Source organism: Eulemur rufifrons, chromosome 4 (genome assembly GCF_041146395.1).
Source record: "Eulemur rufifrons isolate Redbay chromosome 4, OSU_ERuf_1, whole genome shotgun sequence".
NCBI classification, from domain to species: domain Eukaryota; kingdom Metazoa; phylum Chordata; class Mammalia; order Primates; family Lemuridae; genus Eulemur; species Eulemur rufifrons.
The window spans coordinates 73,334,739-73,354,041 of record NC_090986.1 but is presented as its reverse complement, the minus strand read 5'-3'; the positions used below and the strand labels follow the sequence as shown (position 1 = coordinate 73,354,041).

At 38.9% G+C, this 19,303-nt stretch overlaps 1 protein-coding gene across 4 annotated transcripts in view; it reads right to left on the bottom strand.

Moving 5' to 3' along the window:
* The window catches only part of STARD13 (StAR related lipid transfer domain containing 13), a 218,140-nt gene that overhangs the window by 50,866 nt on the left and 147,971 nt on the right, over positions 1-19,303 (bottom strand). For all 4 annotated transcript variants that reach the window (XM_069467357.1, XM_069467356.1, XM_069467358.1 and 1 more), the window contains exons 2-3: positions 7,242-7,313; positions 4,340-4,421 (exon numbers count right to left, since the gene is read on the bottom strand). In XM_069467357.1, coding sequence (XP_069323458.1) covers positions 4,340-4,421; positions 7,242-7,313 — 154 coding nt within the window. The remainder of the gene's footprint in view (positions 1-4,339; positions 4,422-7,241; positions 7,314-19,303) is intronic.

Below are 19,303 nucleotides of genomic sequence, written 5' to 3'. Positions count from 1 at the left end.
ATGAACCACTCATCAATCTCAAAGTTTTAAAAATGCTGTCCTTCCCCTCGGGCTGGAGATCTTCCCTCTGCCTGCTTCCCGCTATTTGCAACTCGGGAAATCTGTCTTGGTGAAACTAGCAAGGAAGGGAAAGAAATTCCACACTTTTTAGCCAAGACAGTTCTATCTATCTACCTACACTGCCTGCTTCCTTTGATCCACCCCAGGCGCGACTACTCCTTTGGCCTCAGTTCTACCCACAGCTCCTACGCCCCGAGAATCTCAGTTCACACACCTCTAGCCAAATGTTTTTCTTGCTTCACAACATTTTTGGAGACATAGCTCCCGTGAGAATTATTCCACTTATAACAACCTTCTGCCACTCTAACCATTTTTACACAAGCTGGGCCCTTACCAAGAGTGCTGTGGGGTCTCGCGTGGAGCCCTTCCCCATGCTGATGTAGCAATGCCTTTCAGGGTGCGTGTGTATGGGCTGCATCATGATGGCTCATGGGCTCTACAAGAGAAGACTTCCTGATTTTTCTGATACCAGAAACTTTATAACTCTAAATGATTTCATATTAATTGTATTGGCTCATTCCTATAATATGTACGAAAGACATTTTTTGTTGTCATTAAAGCATAGACTTTGATGGAAAAGCCTATAACTTAGTCAAGGCATCTCAGATCACATGCAGCCCTAAGCAGATAAGGATTTACCACCCACATGTCTGGGAGTCAAAGTCTGGCCCACTAAGCCACATACATCATCCTGTGAATAGAACTGCACAATCAGAGACAATGTTTTCCCCTGCAATCCCCATTTAAAAATATGTAATAGAATTTTTGGTTTTGGTTTAAAAAAATGTAATCTTTCATTAACAGTTTAGACATGAATTCCTAAGGAAACTACACCAAAGCTACTAGAACTAATGAGTGAGTTTAGAAAGACTGCGGTATACACGAGGACAATATACCAAAAAACATTATATACTAGTAATGAACAACTGGAAATGAAAATGATAAAAAACTGTACCATTTACAATAGCACCACAAGCATGAACTTCTTAGGTACAATCAATGTTTACTATCCACATGCCGAAAGCTACAAATTGCTGTTGAAAAAAATCAAAGGAGACCTAAATAGAGACATACACTATGTTTATTAATATGAAGGCTAAATATTGTTAAGATATCAATTCTTCCCAAACAAAGATTCAACACAATCCAAATCAAAACCCTAGTAGGGTTTTTAAAATAGGTCTTGACAATATTGACAAGTTGTTCTAAAATTTATACGGAAAGGCAGAGGCACTAGAACAACCAAAACAATCCTGGCAAAGAAAGACAAAGTTAAAGGACTTGCACTATTGGATTCCAAGACTTACTTAAAGCTAAGTAGTCAAGAAGGTGTCATATTGATGAAAAGACAGACACAAAGAAAAATAAAGCAGAATAGAGAATCTAGAAATAGACTCATACATATATGGTCAAAGGCAATTCAATGAAGACAGTACAATTTCCAACATGGAGCTGAAACAATTGGACATTGTTATGCAAAAAATGAATCTTGACTCATACCTTGCATCTTTTACAAAAGTGAACTCAAAATGGATCATAGACCTAAATATAAAACATAAATCTATTAAACTTCTAGAAGAAAAATAATAGGATAAAATAGTTGTGACATTATGTTAGGCAAAGATTTCTTAGATACAACATTAAAAGAATGGAAAAAATAGATAAATTGGACTGCAGAAAAATTCAAAACGTTTGGTCTGTGAAAGACACTGTTAAGAGATTGAAAAGATGAGCTACAGGCTGGTAGAAAATATTTACAATACACATATCTGACAAAAGATATATATCTAGAACACGTAAAAACTCTCAAAACTCAACAATAAGTAAACAATTAATACAATTAAAAATAGACAAAAGAGGCGAACAGATACTTTGCAAAAGAAGATATATGGATGGCAAATAAGATATGAGAAGATGCTCAACATTAATAGTCATTAAAAAAATGCAAATTAAAATTACAAAGAAATAGCACTGGACATCTACTAGACTGTCTAAAAGCAAAACAAAACGAAATGAAAACTCACAATACCACGTGCTGACAAAGATGTGGAGCAATTGGAATTTTCCATATATTGTTGGTGGGAATACAAAATGGTATGAAAACTCTGGAAAAATCTGGTGGTTTCTTATAAAGTTAAAATAGACTTATCATATGGACACCACAAACTTATTCCTAGGATTTTATCCAAAAGAAATAAAAACTTATGCTTGCACAAAAACTTGAATATGAATGTTTAGAGTGGCTTTATAATCACCAAACTGGCAACAACCCAAATGTCCTTCAACTGGTGAATGGATAAACAAACTGTAGTACATCCACACAATGGACTACTACTCCGAAATAGAAAGGAATGAACTATTGAAACACATAACAACATAAATGAATCTTAAACGCATTATACCGAGTAAGAGAAGTCAGACTAAAAACGCTACATACTGTTCGATTTCAGTGGTATGACATTCTGGAAAAGGCAAAACTATAGGTACAAAAAAAAAAAGCTCTTTGCGGGGATTGGGAGTAGAGGTAGAAGTTGATGATGACATATATGTTATATGTTCTAAATATAAGATATAAGAGGAATTGGCACATTTTGGAGGGTGGTGGAGCTGTTCTGTATCTTGACTGTGGTAATGGTTACATGGCTGTAGGCATTGGTCAAAGCTCCAAGAATTGTACACTTTTTGAAAACAGTGAATTTTACTTTATGTATGTTGTACCTCAATTTAAAGAAAACATAATTTTAAAAGTTCAATGGGAAAAATATGATGTAATATAATGCAATTTTAAAAATAAAAATTATTTCTTTTTAACAAATGACAACTAGCAAAAAATACACTTGGTTAAAACTAAGAGGGCGAACTCAGGATGAAGTACGGGTTGAATAGCTCTGAGTGGAATGAATGCTTATGAAGAGGAATCCGCTCCTCTTGGCATGTATCATAGACAGGCAGACGGAGAAAGCATTGCTTTTCCAATCCATTACCTTTAAAGAATCACAACTAAATCATCCATTCATCTCATAAACTCTCACAAATAGCATCTTATGCTTTTTTATTTTCTTGTCGAAATAGCCTGTTCCTGTAATTTATGATTTGAAGAGTTCTTTGCTCTTCTGCCGAGTTAAGCAAACCCACAGTATTGTTTTCTTGAACATTAAGAGATCATTTCTTAACACAAATCTATTTTCTCTTCACATAGGAACCACAGAATGATCAGCTTGTAAACACAAAAACATAAACATCTGAGAACCAGCGAGCCTAAAATGAGATTATTGATGTACTATTGTAACACACCTCGGTCTTGCCTATGTTGACAAAGTTGCTCATCATTACTTTTCCCTTAAATTGACACCCTTTCTATGCAAAATACAGAATGTACTAGAAAGAGTACTGGATTGGAAGTTACAAAGACTGGATTTTAAGGTCATTTCGGTCCCTACCTAGCTGTATGGCCTTGGTAAAATGAGTCATCTCTCATGACTAATACTTATCTCCAGCTCTGACCTCTCTCTCCAGGGCTTTCATGAGGAAGCTTCAAATGCCTACAGACACATACCACCTCTCATGCAGCATTTAACTGTTCAGGGATATAGATCCCATTGGATCTTTTATTATTACTCAAATTGTCATTGTTACTTATTTGTTCGTGCATTCAGACCTCATTTCTTCAACTAGGTTTCTTCAACTGGACTCTACGTCATTTAAGGGAAGAAAATTATTCATGTATACGTCTTTGTCTATCATACATCTATCATAGCAAAAGCTCAAATATGCCAGCTTGCTGATATAATTACTTGAGCTTACATAGTTCAGTTTGAGGATATAATCACCTGACTTTGCAAAATCACAGCCAAGCTCGACATACTCATGCAGTTTTTCAGAGCCTTCCCTGATCACACGTGCTGGGGCTGCCATTGCTGTCTCCTCCGCTAATCCATTCTTGCTCCACAATCATTGTCTGCGTCCTCATCTTGTTTTACTTTGTGCATAGCATTAACATTCTCTGAAATGTCCTTTCCCTCTCTCTTTCTCTCACTCACTCTCTCTCTCCCTTCCCTTTTTCTTGATCTATTGTCTGAAGCTACCTACTAGAATTTAAGCTCCATGGAAACACATACTGATCATGCTTGCTATAGTACACTTAGAACTTGGACCCATGTCCAGCACACAGTAGGCACTCAACAAATACTGACTGAATTGTAGAAATCGCCCCTCAATACAGTGACACATATTGGAGACTGAACAATGGAAAGAAACAAAAATACCTCACATGACTTACCTGCAAAGAGGTTCTACAAGGTCCTTTTCAAGAAAATCATGATCGTTCTCGACAGCCGCAATGTTGATGGGAAATTGTGAATCTGAAATAGAAAGAGAGGGACGAAAAGGTTTATGCACCTTGTTTTATCCGAATGGGCACCAACATATTCAGGCCATCAGGGTCTGTACAAGCCACTGATTTTAATAGTGGTTACTGCCCATCACCATTGTTGGTAATGTTTAAGAGAGCAGACAGTTTTAATCACAATAAATGCTTTTAAGAGTACAACATAAGTGTGAAATATGAGATCAAGTGCTTGACCTTAATAGGATTGAATACTAAGTGCTTGTGTTTTTATAGCTCATCCTCATCACAGTCATAGGCTGATGTGGACTTGGGGAAGAGCATTTACACTTTTGCCATCCACCCAAGGTGTAGGTCACTGACTTCTATTCTGATGATTTTATGAAATACTAAGTTTAGCAGATTTTTTTTCCTTCAAAAAGAAAATTTCAAAAAATATCCAAAGCTCAATGGTCCAAATGTTTTCTTTTGTAGCAAAATCTTGAGTCACTTTGGAGTATCAGTAAAATACTCAAACAACTTATTCCATTCAAAAAGAAGAAGAAATCCCAATACCATAACTTGTCTCCAGCAGACTATTCCTGCCAACTTGGAAGGTCACAGGCAGTATTCGGAACATGGTGTTAATTTTGGGTATCTCAGTCATGGAGGTAACAATCTGGAGATCATGGGAATAGAGGCCAAGGTCAAATCTTACAATGTTGGTTCATTATCATTATCATCTTGGCGCTTTTCTTCTCTTTTTTGTCTTATATTTTGTATCACCTATACTTTGCCAATCACGATAAATGTAAGGGTATCTAAATCTGAGCATGAGCTGGAAATAGAAAAAATTCCCCTTCTGATGAAAACAGTAATATGAGTGATTTCCAGATGGCGCCAGGATGAAGACTGTCTTGTCCTGCTAGTGAGGGAGTGTGAGCAAAGGGGAGAAACACAGACACTGAAGCCTGTCTGCCCTGGCCTTGAGTCCTGGCTCTATCACTTCCTAGCTGTGGAACTGTGCACAAGTCTCCTCTTTTGGGCCTCTGTTTCCTCATCTGTAAAACAGGGATGATGATAATTATAAGATCTATCTTATGGTGGTCTCGTGACTGTTAAATGAACAGTATATATAAAGTGCTGTGAACAGTACCTAGCGCACAGCTTTGTACGAAGTATTTGCTCGTATGCTTATTGCATTTATTCAATACATATGGCTAACTTTACTTCTTAGCCATTTATAGACTCTTCATGTTTAAATCTCATAGTATTCTGAGTTTACAGACACAGTGCACATTGTAGTAGAAAATATACCATTAAGGGTCAAGAGACTGGGATTTTAGTTCTGACTCCTCCACCTTATAGCCTTGGAAAAGTCACTTAATCTTTCTGGGCTTTGTTTTCATAATCAGTAAATCGATGGTAGAGGGTGGAAGTGGAGGAGGGTTGATTAGACCCAAACTATAAGAACCCTCCTTGTCTAAAGGCTATGATTTCATGAAAACTTTTATCAGAGATTCTAGACTGCAAAGCACATTCAGAAACATGCTTTCCTTTATCCTCACAGAATTTAAGTGGGAGAACTAGACTAAGTGTTTTGCTTTTTAAAAAATATAAAACCGAGCACCTAGATGAATGGATGGAAGTCACCTATAAGTAAAGGTTAATTTCATTGATTCTTTCCGTCCTACGTAGGTCCCATGCCAAGGCGAAGAGGGGCCAGTACTGTGTAGGGCGCTGGATATCTTGTGCTCACCCCTGCAGACCCACTCTTCACTTTGCTGCACCAAGCCTTGTGCCTGAGAATCACCCATGGGGACAGATTGTATCCAACGGGCCCTATGCCCTCTGGCTTCGTTCTGCGTTTGGCCAATGGGAAGCCTTGGTTGGAGACAGGGGGAGGAGCGTGGGGTCAGGTTGTCCATCTCTCGGAGGATCTCCCCACGGGAGGATGCCATGGAGGAAATGCAGCTGGGGGCTCCCTCCTAGGGAGCTCCAAAGCTCCCCTCCCCTTGCAGGCTCCAGCACCCTCTCCCTCGGCCTGTCCCGTTGGCCCACAGTAGTGACAGCTCTGCTGCTCCATGCCCTGGGCTCCTGCACTGCGCACTGTTCTCATGGTTCCCCCGTCCTGCCCACACCTTTTGTAATGAACACAGTTGGACATAAATCCTCCACAGATCGTCTTGAATATGCCATCTGCTTCCTGCCGGGGTCCTGACTAATTCACCACAGATAAGGATGATCTGAGAAGGAGTTCAAAGTGCTGGTTATAATTTTGGATGTAAGGACAATATAGGTGAGTAAGTTCATTAACTGTCAATTAAAGAATCAATGAAAGGAGGTATAATGCTGGCAATAAAAGCATCTTACCTAAAACAAAACTCAAAAGAATAATGTCTGATCCATATTATATACCTTAACTTTTTTCATATTAAAAAAAAAAGAACTAAAGAGAAATCTCAAGGCAATTAGTTTTGTGGCTTCTAGGAAATTTATCAAACAACAAATTCATTGTAATTTCAAGAAAACTGAGAGTAGTGAAGAAAAACAAGAAAAACAAGGAAGAAAGTGCAGCCAAGCTGCGGATGGCAGAACACGGGAAGGAGAAGGTCGAGTGTGGGTCTGCGGTGAGGAGATGGGACTCGGCGGCGGCCAGCAGACAGGAGCACGGGGCTGGGAAGCCACACTCGTTTCTAAATTGGTATCAGGATGAGCCCTGGGCACTGCAAAGGCTGGGGGGAAAAGAAAGCAAAGCAAAATGGTAGAGAAAAAAACCTGGACGTCAAAACACCCCACAGGATACATGCAATTCGTTATGAATTTATTTTAAGAGAGAAGAGAAGGGCCGGCGTACCTTCATATAACTGCGCGTATTGCGGAAACCCAGCAGCGCGGAGCCAGTCACATGCTTCCTTCGCCTCGATTTCTGAAACATACAAGAGGGGGAAAATGGTGAGTCCAACAGTCGCACCCTGGCACTCCGCCTTCTTAACCACGGAGACACTGAGAGCTTTATGCGAGTTACTACAAAGAAAAATTGTTCCAGGGAAGTCTGTATGAGCAGGCCTACCCAGGACGGGGGTGAAGTGATCAGGTGAGACAAAGGCGCTAGTTTCATGTCTACTAAGATTATCTTCGATGTTGAGCCATAAGTATGTGGATAAAAACAAAACCACAGACGACAGAACACAAAGGCTGAGTATCAGGCAGGGAAAATTGTCTTATTTATACACCAGGGAACCAGGGGACTAGGGGGAAGGAGGAAACACTTCTTTATAATCCGTTTTTTAAAATGGATTTTTTTTTTTAATTTCAAAGATAAGACTAAGCATGTTTATGCAACATTTCTTTATTCTTTCACTCTTGGGATAATGAAAGAAAGACTGGATGGTCTATGAAAACGTATTTTCTCATGAAAAAAGGTATTACAAAAATCCAACGTATTATTTTTTTAATTTCACTAATGGCCTCAATTCCCAATACATTATAACAAGATGTTCATTCATCAGGCACGTTGGAGCGATTCCAAGCTCTGGAGTGCAACATGGAAGAGGGAAAGTTGATTATCCGGAACTGAAACCTGAGTTTGATGGGACTGCCAGAAGCTCTAAGAGCCAAGCCCAGGAGGTTGATATGTCCCTTGGGTGACCATTTTTGGAGTGGACATACCGACGGCCCACCAGACCACCTGCCTGGGGAAGCTGCGGAGCGAGGTGGGAAGAGTCTACAGTATGTGAACCAGGTCACTTTTTGACCTTGTGAATCCTGGATCATTTCCCAACCACAACTCTGTTAGATAAATATGAATCCAAGGGAAAAGAAGTTCATCTGTCAAAAGTCCAGTTTCTCCAAATGAAATTCAACAACCTATTATAATAAGTCTTCACCAAGGCCCCTTTCTCTGCTGTCAAGCATGGGTCCCCGTCAGGTCATTTCCATTTACTCTGACATTTGTTTCCCCCTCATAGTCAAAGCTGGAGAGTACAGGGCGCTCCTGGGACCGCTGCACAAAAATGATCTCCACTAACACCTCCCTGGGCCTGAGATTATACCTCAACGTTGAAAGCTCAGTGTCTGTGCAGCAATGTTGGATGTGACAGCTACTTGGTATATGTTAGGAAAACAGACCAAAGGCCAGATCTTAGTCAGACCCCAACAGGAAAAGCAAAAACCTACAGCCCGTTTCCACTGATCTGCTTAGATCTAGATTGAAATTTGTCATTAAATTTGTGGAAACAGAGCCCGTGGTGGCTCCTGTCCCAGAGCGCCTGCTTCCCTAGGCATCCTCTCATCTGCTGACACTGCAGGGACTGGCAATTTCTAAAGCTGGAGTTTTGTCTCAGATGTGAGGGTTTTCCACGTAATTTCAGTCAGCACAGGTTCTCATTCCTGCCATGTGCATGTGGTTCAGAAATACCCAGAGCCCAAGCTGGAAACAAACATTTCTGTCAAGAGGGGAGTCGCTTAGGTCCCCGGGCACTGTTGAGATTGGAGCTTGCGCTGAATTGTGCTGCACTGGCTAACTTGGGCTTTCCCTTCGGAAGGTACGAAGGCAATGATTGATTGTGTTGCTCGAAAGTTCTATTTAGTGCTCGATTGGGAGTCCTTATGTCAAAGCTTCCACTTTGGTAACCACACAAACATTTCAGAGGAAGTAGGAAACCCATATTCTATTTGTAACTTGTAGAAATGTGGTGAGTTGCTCCTGTATCATAGATAAAATGTTGGCTTATAAATTTTCAAGCTTCAGCTTTGCCTTCAATATAATACAGTGAGGGTAGAAATGAGAAGATATCTAATTTCTAGACATGCTGTAAACCTAATACGAGTCAACAGGTCTTAGAGAGAAACACAGAATTCTGTACTTTCTCTTTGAACTACATGAATACTATGCTTTTTCTATTTTATTGTTACTTTTACTACAATTAAAATGTTAAGCTAAATTGTTCACTTGAATAAGCTGATTTTTAACAGGTAGGCATTTAGCTTTTAGGTCTCAGGGAGTCAGATGACAACAAAAACTGCAATTAGTAAATGATAATAAATTAGAAGAAGCCACATCCCAGCCATGGCAGGTGGCTCTTTGGGCCAATGCTCCCCAACACCAAATTTGCCATTCTATTTGACCAAACATCCTTCAAGCACACACCCTCCTTCTACATCCCCCACCTAGCTGTAGGCCCAGCATCTTGATATCTCAATTTAAGGGTATAACAAACTCTCGTTTACCAGTTGCTGACAAAACAAACAAAATAATCTGACATAATTGACCACAATCAAGTTTGACTTTGCGCAGCAAATTGAGTTGGGGGAGGGTAAAAAATCTTACAATTATTATCAATTTCTTACAGTCCCTACTAACTCTTATCATCAGCCAAATGCTCATGTGTCCCCCAGAGCCCTTGCAGTGGCCAAAACGATTGGAGAATTAAAAAGGAATCATTATTGCCAGCGTCATCATTTCACAAGGATCTACCTAATGAGATTTAAATGACATCTGAAGAGCAAAGTGTGAAAAATCTCGTTTTTATTTTGCTCTTGGTAGCCAGTGTAATATTATGTGAAAACATGAAGAGCTATTAAAATCACATTTCGACAGTTTTATTTGTTTTCCACTTGCAATCCTTCCTGGCCCTGCAGTAAGTAGCTCCAGGGCTACGAGGCAAAGCATCAACTCACTGAAACTCTCTGTGGAGCAGCTGTATGTGGGGTGGACCCAGAGAATGCCTTTGGACGGTAACTCTCTACCAAGGTTACTGCACTACTTTGCTGGGGAAAACCAATCCATTTGACTTGGTGTCATCATAGGATTTCAGTAGCATTTTTGTAATTATTCTAGGTAATAATCATTTCACTTTTACTCTCTATCAGGTATCTATTTTTGCCTGTCCAACATCCTATCCCAATTCTTCCAATCACAGACTCTCTCTAAGCGAGGAACCTTCTTCTATATGGTTTATGTGGCCTTGCACCCCAACCACACACCCTGATCCTAACATCACCACCCACACAGGGGTGGCCTGCTCCTTACCAGCACCCCAATTCCCTTAGTCTAAGGAGACAGGAGCTTAGGGACCTTAAGTCAACAGTCCTATTGAGGTTGAAATCAGCTAGATGGAAAGGGAGTCACCCACTCTATCAACTGGAACCGTGGTTTGCACAAAAACCAAGCAAATCTTTTCACTGGTTTACTCCATAAATTCAGTCAGTGGTTTGGTGCTAGGGACACTCTCTGCCACATAGCTGTCATTCCACTTGAGGAAAGGTCACTGCATCAGTTGCCTTGTCTATACACTTAGAACATGATGGGACATATTACCATGGACCTGAGAACAAAAGTGTTGTGGAAACAAACCATGGCCTGTGATAGGTTTTTACAAAGTATTATCATGTTTCTTAAGTATACATACTCAGCGTTGAAAACTTACTAAAAAATACAGGAAATCGCAATGAAAGGAAAAAAGTCAACTCTTGTCCCATTATTAACACATAATTTGATATATGTTATCTGTCAAAATGCAATATGGTTAATATCTTTGACTGACAACTTTTTCCACATAGTAATACATTATGAATATTTTCCCATAGAATGATATTGTTTGTAAAAATGGGAAATTCACTTTGTTTTGAGAATGATGCTCATTTTTTAAATACTTGAATTTTGAATACCGCCAACTGCATTTCCCTGCAGGGAGATTATAACATCAGTAGCCAAGAAAAAACAGTTCGTTAGGACCTCACCAACGCAGAATGATTGAAGAGAAGGCTGGAAGTCTATGTGAGTTAAAAGAGATTTACAAGCTGTTTCTTTAAAGAAATGTCATTTAGTGACTTGGATACAAATAGTTGGTGGGCAGGACTCAGGACGGCCTCATCAAGTAGGGGGGTTATACCGAGCACAGCAAACTTGCAGCCCAGGTTTGCAGGCCTCATCTCAGGTTACAATCTCATTGTATTTTTAAACTGGTGCTTCTAGGTGCTTGGGAACAGTGTGTTCTCTTAGCTAAGCATTTTAAGTACATGTACATTTTGATTTACATTATTCTCAGCACAGCAAATACTTTTTCCATAGCTAACCCAAAGGTATTGGGTATTCCTTCTAAATGACCTAAATTTCAAATTAGTGCTAATTTGAACCTCCATAGGACTGTTGACTTAAGGTCCCTAAGCTCCTGTCTCCTTAGACTAAGGGAATTGGGGTGCTGGTAAGGAGCAGGCCACCCCTGTGTGGGTGGTGATGTTAGGGTCAGGGTGTGTGGTTGGGGGGCAAGGCCACATAAACCATATAGAAGAAGGTTCCTCGCTTAGAGAGAGTCTGTGATTGGAAGAATTGGGATAGGATGCTGGACAGGCAAAAATAGATACCTGATAGAGAGTAAAAGTGAAATGATTATTACCTAGAATAATTACAAAAATGCTACTGAAATCCTATTAGCACTAATCCAAATTAGTGCTAATTTGAAATTTATTATCATCAGAAATTTAGCTGGCTAGAAAGAACCTGTTCTACTGTGGAAAGTTTATGAAATCATTATATACAAGCACATGTATTTATGTTGTTCTTAAAAATCTCCTTGAATTTCCATAGACAAACTGGCTCCAATTTAAGTAGGTCTTCTTTGTTAAATGTTCATTAAAAGGACTGAAGAGAGGTGGGAGAAGAAAGTGTGAACTCTGTGTGATTTAGGAAAGAAGGCTTGAGAACAGTGTTCTGTTTTTTGATTTCAACTGGCCAACTTGGTGGGCACCCTGTTTCTGAAAGATTACGGGTACCAGCTCAGCAGGATTACTCAGCCACCACACGGAGTCTACAGTGGATGCAATTATCACTGTTAAAGTATATCAAAGGTATTAAGGTTTCAACAAGCTTTCATGGTTGTTGGCTTAGGATAATTTATATGGCTGAGTTAGCTTCATTATTAATGTACTACTTAAGGAGAATGACTCCTTTGTCTTCACATAGAATTTTTCGAGTGAAGCTTCTATTTATTGAAGGTGTATTTCTCTGGTCATACACTAGGCCGATTTTGTTAAAATCAATGCCACGGTATCCATCCCGTCTATAGATGGATATGAATAATGCAATCATTAATATTACATAGAACCATGCACTAGCACCACAATCGTCCCAGGAGGGTTTATAGCCTTAATCACAGGTACAGGATGGAATGTCAGGTTTTTAGTAGTAACAGACTTTGATTTAGAACCTTTGGCATGGTGTCAGGATATATCTTTTTGTACTTTTTAAATGATCTATTATAACACATTATTTTGATGTGTAAAAGGCCTGAATGAATAAGTCTTAAATGTATACCAAGTAGAATTTTTTTTCCTAACAGCATAGCATTTTCTTTCTATGATATTCTAAATCACTAAGAGGAGTTAAAATACAGGTTATTTAGAATAAATTTAAGATTATAAATCATTGAATACTCAAAACAGTGAATCAACTTATAAACACCCACTTTATCTGCCCATAATTTCAGGTAACTTTTTCCTTGATGTGTAACAAATTATCTTATTGTCAGCAACTATATAATTGTAGGAGGAAGAAATCTGGAAGAGCCACACTCGCGGTGACACCTCATTGTACTCAGTTAAGTCAGAGATTCCTGGCCCGGTTTATGTGCACTTCTTTCCCAAAAGCAAGAGTCATAGACATAATATTCCTTTACCAATTCTAAACATTAGCCTTATTTCCCAGGCCTTGAAATATCTTTTGCCATCTGCATTCATAGCAAACCTAGTCACTTAAAATAATTTCTCTTAGAGTAAAAGACGATCGAGCAAATGCTGTACCTAAGTAGTGGATTTGTTTCTAGTCACTCAGAGTTGTTTTTAATCACTCTTTTTCAGCCTGGTTAGGGAATTCGTATGTATAATATGATATATATCATATAACATGTGAATATATATAATATGATATATGACATAACATGATATTATATAATATAACATATATACGAATATATAAATCAAATATATTACACACATTTATTATTTATTTTAAATTATTATATAATTAAAACATGTGTATACTGTATATATACAAACACAAACACTTTTTTTTCTCTTATATGTCCCCAAAGATCCCCTGCCCTTTCCAGTTGCTATATGACTTGCAGCTCTCCTCTGCTTGGCCATATGACCCACTTGCCCAGCGAAATGTGAGTAGAAGTAACATATGCTAGTTTCAAGCAAAATACTTCATGGGCCATCCCCTAATTCTGCCAGCTGTCCTGCTCTTTTCCCTTTACCATGAGTCTAGCAGGTCTCTGATGGAACTATTCCTTCAGCCTGGGTCTCAGAATGCTGACACTGGGGACAGAACCACAGCAGAGTAGCTCCTGACATGTAAGCGAGAAATACAGTGCTATTGTTTTATGGCACTGTAACTTGGGGGACAATTTGTTAAAGGGGCATAAGCCAGCATAAGCTAATTTGACACAGCTGCCAGCTATTCATTCTACAGCTGAAGGGTGTGGAAGGCACTATGAACCTGTATTTCAACTTGAAGCTGTTGCTGGATGTCTGTTAGTGTGACATAGAAATGAACAGTCAGTCTCAGTAATCACTTCTGCTTGGAATTCTGCTTCCCTGCGTACAGTGAGCACATGGCCTATATGAACTCAAAAAAGTGTGTAAACAATCCTCACATGCATCCACGTGTGAGAGTGCACACACACACACATCTGCACCACAGAAAATCAAAAGTTCAGTGCAACTGAATAAGGGAACTCTTCAGGAATGTAAATACTATTTTCCATGCACATATTCCCAATAGTATTTACAAACATTTTACAAATCCCCCCACCCCAATCAATCTCAAAGAAAAAGAAAGCCGAAAATATATGCTCTCCCAGCCAAATAGTTTCTGACCAGATTGTTTTGACTCAAGTTTTCCATGAGGCAGAGTAGCTCTTTATTCTCCTCTTTCATTTGGTACAGATTGTTCCCATCAGGCGCTTGTGGTATTTCTCAGGGAGGCTGCATGCATACACAAGCGTGTGAGCATCCGCAGCTTTTTGAAGTTGTGGAGCCACTGCCTACCACTAAATCCCATGAGATTCTTCAAGATGGAGTCAGTTAAGCAACTGAAATGCAAGGTAGGGAACAGAGAGTTGATTCAGACAATTAGAAAGAAGGTCATAATTTGTAGGCATTGTCCAAAGTGCCTCCATGTTGACCCATCAAGCTATGGAATAGAGTCTTTAGTAACCCTTTCTGGGACAAGTGCATGAGATTCTGGAGATGGTTTCTCTCTCTCTCCCTCTCTCTCTCTGACTCACTTTCTCTGGCTTCTGTTGGAAAGGTGGCGAATAAGAGTCCACGGTAGCTTACTAGGTATCGGCTCCCAGAGTAGAAGCTGTAACGTCCACTAAGTATCAGAATGGCCCATGAATATTCAACCTGTTTCATGTTAATCATTTTTTTCCATAGGGAAAAGCAAGTGCTTTCGACTAGTCCTGCTACCACTGGGAAGTCAGATTTCTTGGCTTTTGACAGGTATGCTATCATCCTACATTGTTTCAAGACTTTTATTTTCTAAATGTTAAAAAAATCATGCATGTTTTTAGGGAATCAAACTTCTTCTGTACCTGTTTTCAGATATATGTGAATGTCTATACCTGTAAGAGGTTATCTGCTGTTCAATTTGCTTAGCTCAACTCTTATAGCTCTGGGTACTCCAATTACCCCAGAAGCTTTCATGAGGGAAAACTTTGCTATGTAGGCAAAAGAAGGAGCACAGATTCTGTTAGGATAAAGTCACTCCAAGAATCCCACAGGCCCTTTCCAATTCTTTTACTCCTTGTAGGGTTATCATGGCAAGATACAACTTGGCCAAAGCCTCTGACTCCTTTCTCAAGGCTTTCTGCAACTGTAATACCTGGATCAATCAAAACTAATTTTTTCTCAATTTAATTCCAAGGAATGTTTTGCACAACTCAAATATAATTGTATTATCTGACTATACATAAAAACTTGATATTGTATGTATTTTTTTTTTATTCCTTGGCAATGGCTCAGATTGTAAAAAAAATGTTTACTGAGAATTTTTCAACGTGTCTTTGCCAGTTTTCTGGAATCCTGTCTACTTGTCTCCTAAGTGTAGGCAATAGCATTGGCTGTGTGAATGATTTTGTAAATACACATCACTCATTCTAGAAACTAAGGGTCAGATTCAAGAAATTAAGTTATTATTAGGTTTTAAGCTGCTGATTCATTTTCTCCATGTTCTTCAAGGCCAAAGAGACTGCTGACCTTAGAGGTTTGCTAAGTACTAGGATTTTTGTTTTGCAGTTTGTTAATAGATATTATACATTGCATATTCCTTATAGAATAAAATTTAAGATGAGTCAGGTAGTTGAAATAGCTCTACTGAATTTGGGATGGAGATTAAGCTCCCAACTGAATAGGTGGAAAAATTAGCTGGCATTGTTGGAACTTCCTTTTTTTTTTTTTTTTTTTTTGAGACAGGGTCTCACTGTGTTGTGCAAGCTGAAGTTCAGTAGCATGATCATAGCTCACTGCAGCCTCGGACTCCTGGGTTCAAGCAATCCTCCTGCCTCAGCCTCTCCAGTAGCTGGGACTACAGGCACATGCCACAATACCTGGCTAATTTTCCTGCTTTTTTTTTTTTTAGAGACAGAGTCTTGCTATGTTGCTCAGGCTGGTCTTGAACTCCTGGCCTCAAGCCCTCCTCCCACCTTGGCCTCCCAAAGTGCTGGGATTACAGGTGTGAGTCACCATGCCCAGCCTGGAACTCTCTTTTTTCATCAGACATAGTGATGCATTCATGATTTGTGTCACGCTATGATATAACCACATGGCATATTGATATTAAAGTCAATTGAGGTGTCCCATAAACATGTCACAAATGCAATAAAATAGGTAAAAAAAAAAAGTTACACAAACTATGAAAATGTTTTGAAAGTTTAAAATAAAAGCTTAGAAACTCTTGAATATTTCAAATTATATTGTAGATAACTTCAAGTTTTAAAGAATTTTTTGGGTCTTTATAATTATTGTCACAAAATCTTAATTGGGCCTCTTCAAATTTGAAGTTTAAGAAAAAAGTAGGAAATGGCAGAAGGACACACCATACCATGTAAAGATACAGTTACTTCTCAATGAAAGCCCCGGTGGCTACCTTGTCTAATATGAATATAATTTAATTCCCTGGCTAGCATTGGGGGATATAACAATTTTTATTAATAAAGTCAATATGATGGTCTTGGCTAATATGCTTGCCCAGGTACTCACTGAATTCAGGGATAAAAGGATTATTTTCCCCAAGAACAGACAAATAAGAGATAAAAGTGACTTAAAATTACTCCTTAAATAAAATCTAATAGAAGAGTAGCACAATGTAAACCTAAGACATGAAACACACATACACACTCAAACCAAGGCTAAAGTATACTCAGGAGGAAAGAACACAAGCCAAATCTGCAATTTTAAGGCATTACCAAAGACCATTTCCTTATTAAAATACCAGCAAATGGGCACTATTGCAAAATTTTGGTGACGTTAGTTGCATAATGGCACTGAATTCTGGCATACTGCACAGGCTGGCAAATCTGTCAGAGCCAACTCAAGCACTGCTGAGCCAGAGACCGTGCTGGGTTTTAGCTGTCTTCAAGTATAGTGGTGTGATACATGAGACATTGTCAAGTGAAGGCACTATATGCGTTTTTATTTTCAAAAATCTAATAAAAACAATTTCAATTTTCTGTTACTAAGTAAAAAGATAAGCAAAAAGAACAAAAGGAAGGAAGGAAGGAAGGAAGGGGGGAGAGAAAGTAGGGAGAGAGAAAAAAAATCACCATAATTCTACCACCTAGAGATTGATTAACATTTTGTCGGCATAAAGTCTCTCATTCTTTTATTATGAAGATGTGTGTGTGTGTGTGTGTGTGTGTGTGACTAGGCTAAGTATATAATCTATTTTACATAATCTTTAAATAAAATTGTAGTCTGTTTTTTCTCTTGACAATGCGTTTTGGACATCTTTCTATGCCCACAGATATCCCTCTTGAACATTCTAGATGGCTGAATAACATTCCTACTGCCATTACTTTAAAAAGCATCTTCTTTTATCAAGTCAGGGTTCCATAATCATGGGATAAATATAAGACATTCAGTTAGTTCTCTGGAGGCTTTCATTCTAAATAAAGATTTTCACCAGAATGTGCATCCTGATGAATGTATTTCAGGGACTACTTCTGGGTTGACATTTCTCATGTTGTTTTACATTCTGGATTAAGACACATCTCATATGGTTTTGATTTATATTCTCAGCAGACTTCAAAAAGGAAATTCCAAGTGGAAGTTTATTCATACACCAGAACTATGTTTAAATGATGCTACAGGGATGTCTTAAACTAACAGGAGTCAGGAAGTTCAAAGTTAAGGTTAGGGCCTGGACCATGTTCCCACCTCTTCCTTCTTGGATGTCTTAGGTATTTGGAAAGTTGAGATTTTATGTAACAGCTGTTCTACTTGTCTTTGACCTCCTGCATATGTACTTAGACAATTTCAAAGATTCATTTCACTTTATGTAATAACCTGGTATTTCCTGGTTGCTGAAGTTTCAAGGTTGTACTTAAGAAATAAAACAAAACAAACAAACTAGACCAAATGAAGAAAATCTCCACATCTTGTTTTAATGACTAGATGAATATCTGGAGTCTAGGTGACTCCCCAAATCATTTAAATAATCAAAAGCAAAACCTGACCCAAGTCTGTAAAACTAGCACATTCACCAAAAGTGCATCTTTAAGACAAGAGAATTTATTTTTGTGCAGGGTTCATGTTATTGCTTTAGAGGATAATTTACTATGAAGATACATTCTAATTTCATTTTGCTCTTAACCTAATGGTAAATCTATTTCTTAAATAAAACTCAAGTTTATTCTCTTCTAGAATACACACACACACACACACACACACACAGTTTCACAGATAAACTTTTTAAAAAGAACCTGTCAATTTGTTTAGAAAATGTTCCTCCGTCTGAGGGCAGAGGCAGACTAACTGGGTACAATAGAGGTAATATGGCATAAAGTGGTTAGAAGTGCGTATACATTCTAGCTTCACCTCTCAATTCCTTTATGACTTTGGGTAGGTCAACTTCAGCATGCCTCAGTTTCCTTATCAGTAGCATGGAAATAAACAACAGTACCTACTTCAGAGGGTTGTTGTAAGGACTGAATGATTAAATCCCTGTGGAGTGGTCAGATATGTAGGTGGAGCATAGTATTTGCTGCTATTAGCAGGGCAAAAGTGCTTATTGTTACTTTCCCATGATGGAAAATAGTGGTTCTGATGGGTGGTTTCTGATTCTTTCCACTCAGCTCCTCTTCATTTGGCCTTCACAAGTAATTATAGGAGGCATTTGTCTATTATTTATTTAAGAGACATCTATTGGGTGCCCCTGATGTGAAAGCCCGATGTTAAGTACTATGGGAGGATGCAAGACTGTGGGCAGCGGGGCCCGGCCCTGCAGGTCTCTAAGCCAATCCATCCAGGCATCACTACAACCCAAGAAAGCAAAATCCTCCAGAGCAGGATAATATCCTTTGGGGCTTAGAGTAAGAGGGGGAATTTTGGATAAGGTGACTGGGAAAACCTGGCAGATGAGGTGGGGTTTGAGCCAGAAGGTTAGCCAATGGACTTGCCGTGACAACCCCTCTTCTGCCCACCGACTAATTCTGGAGCTGGGATTCTTGTGAATTTGGTGCCTTCCTGGAAGCATATCTTATGCTCCTCCACCTGCGCCTGCAGGAGGACCTTGGGGCCACATGCTGCCCATCAACCTGCACTGAGATTCTTATGACAAGTATCTAACAGGCAATTTATTTTTTTATAATCCATAGAACATTTCATTATACTTTTTCTGCTAACGATGCTGTA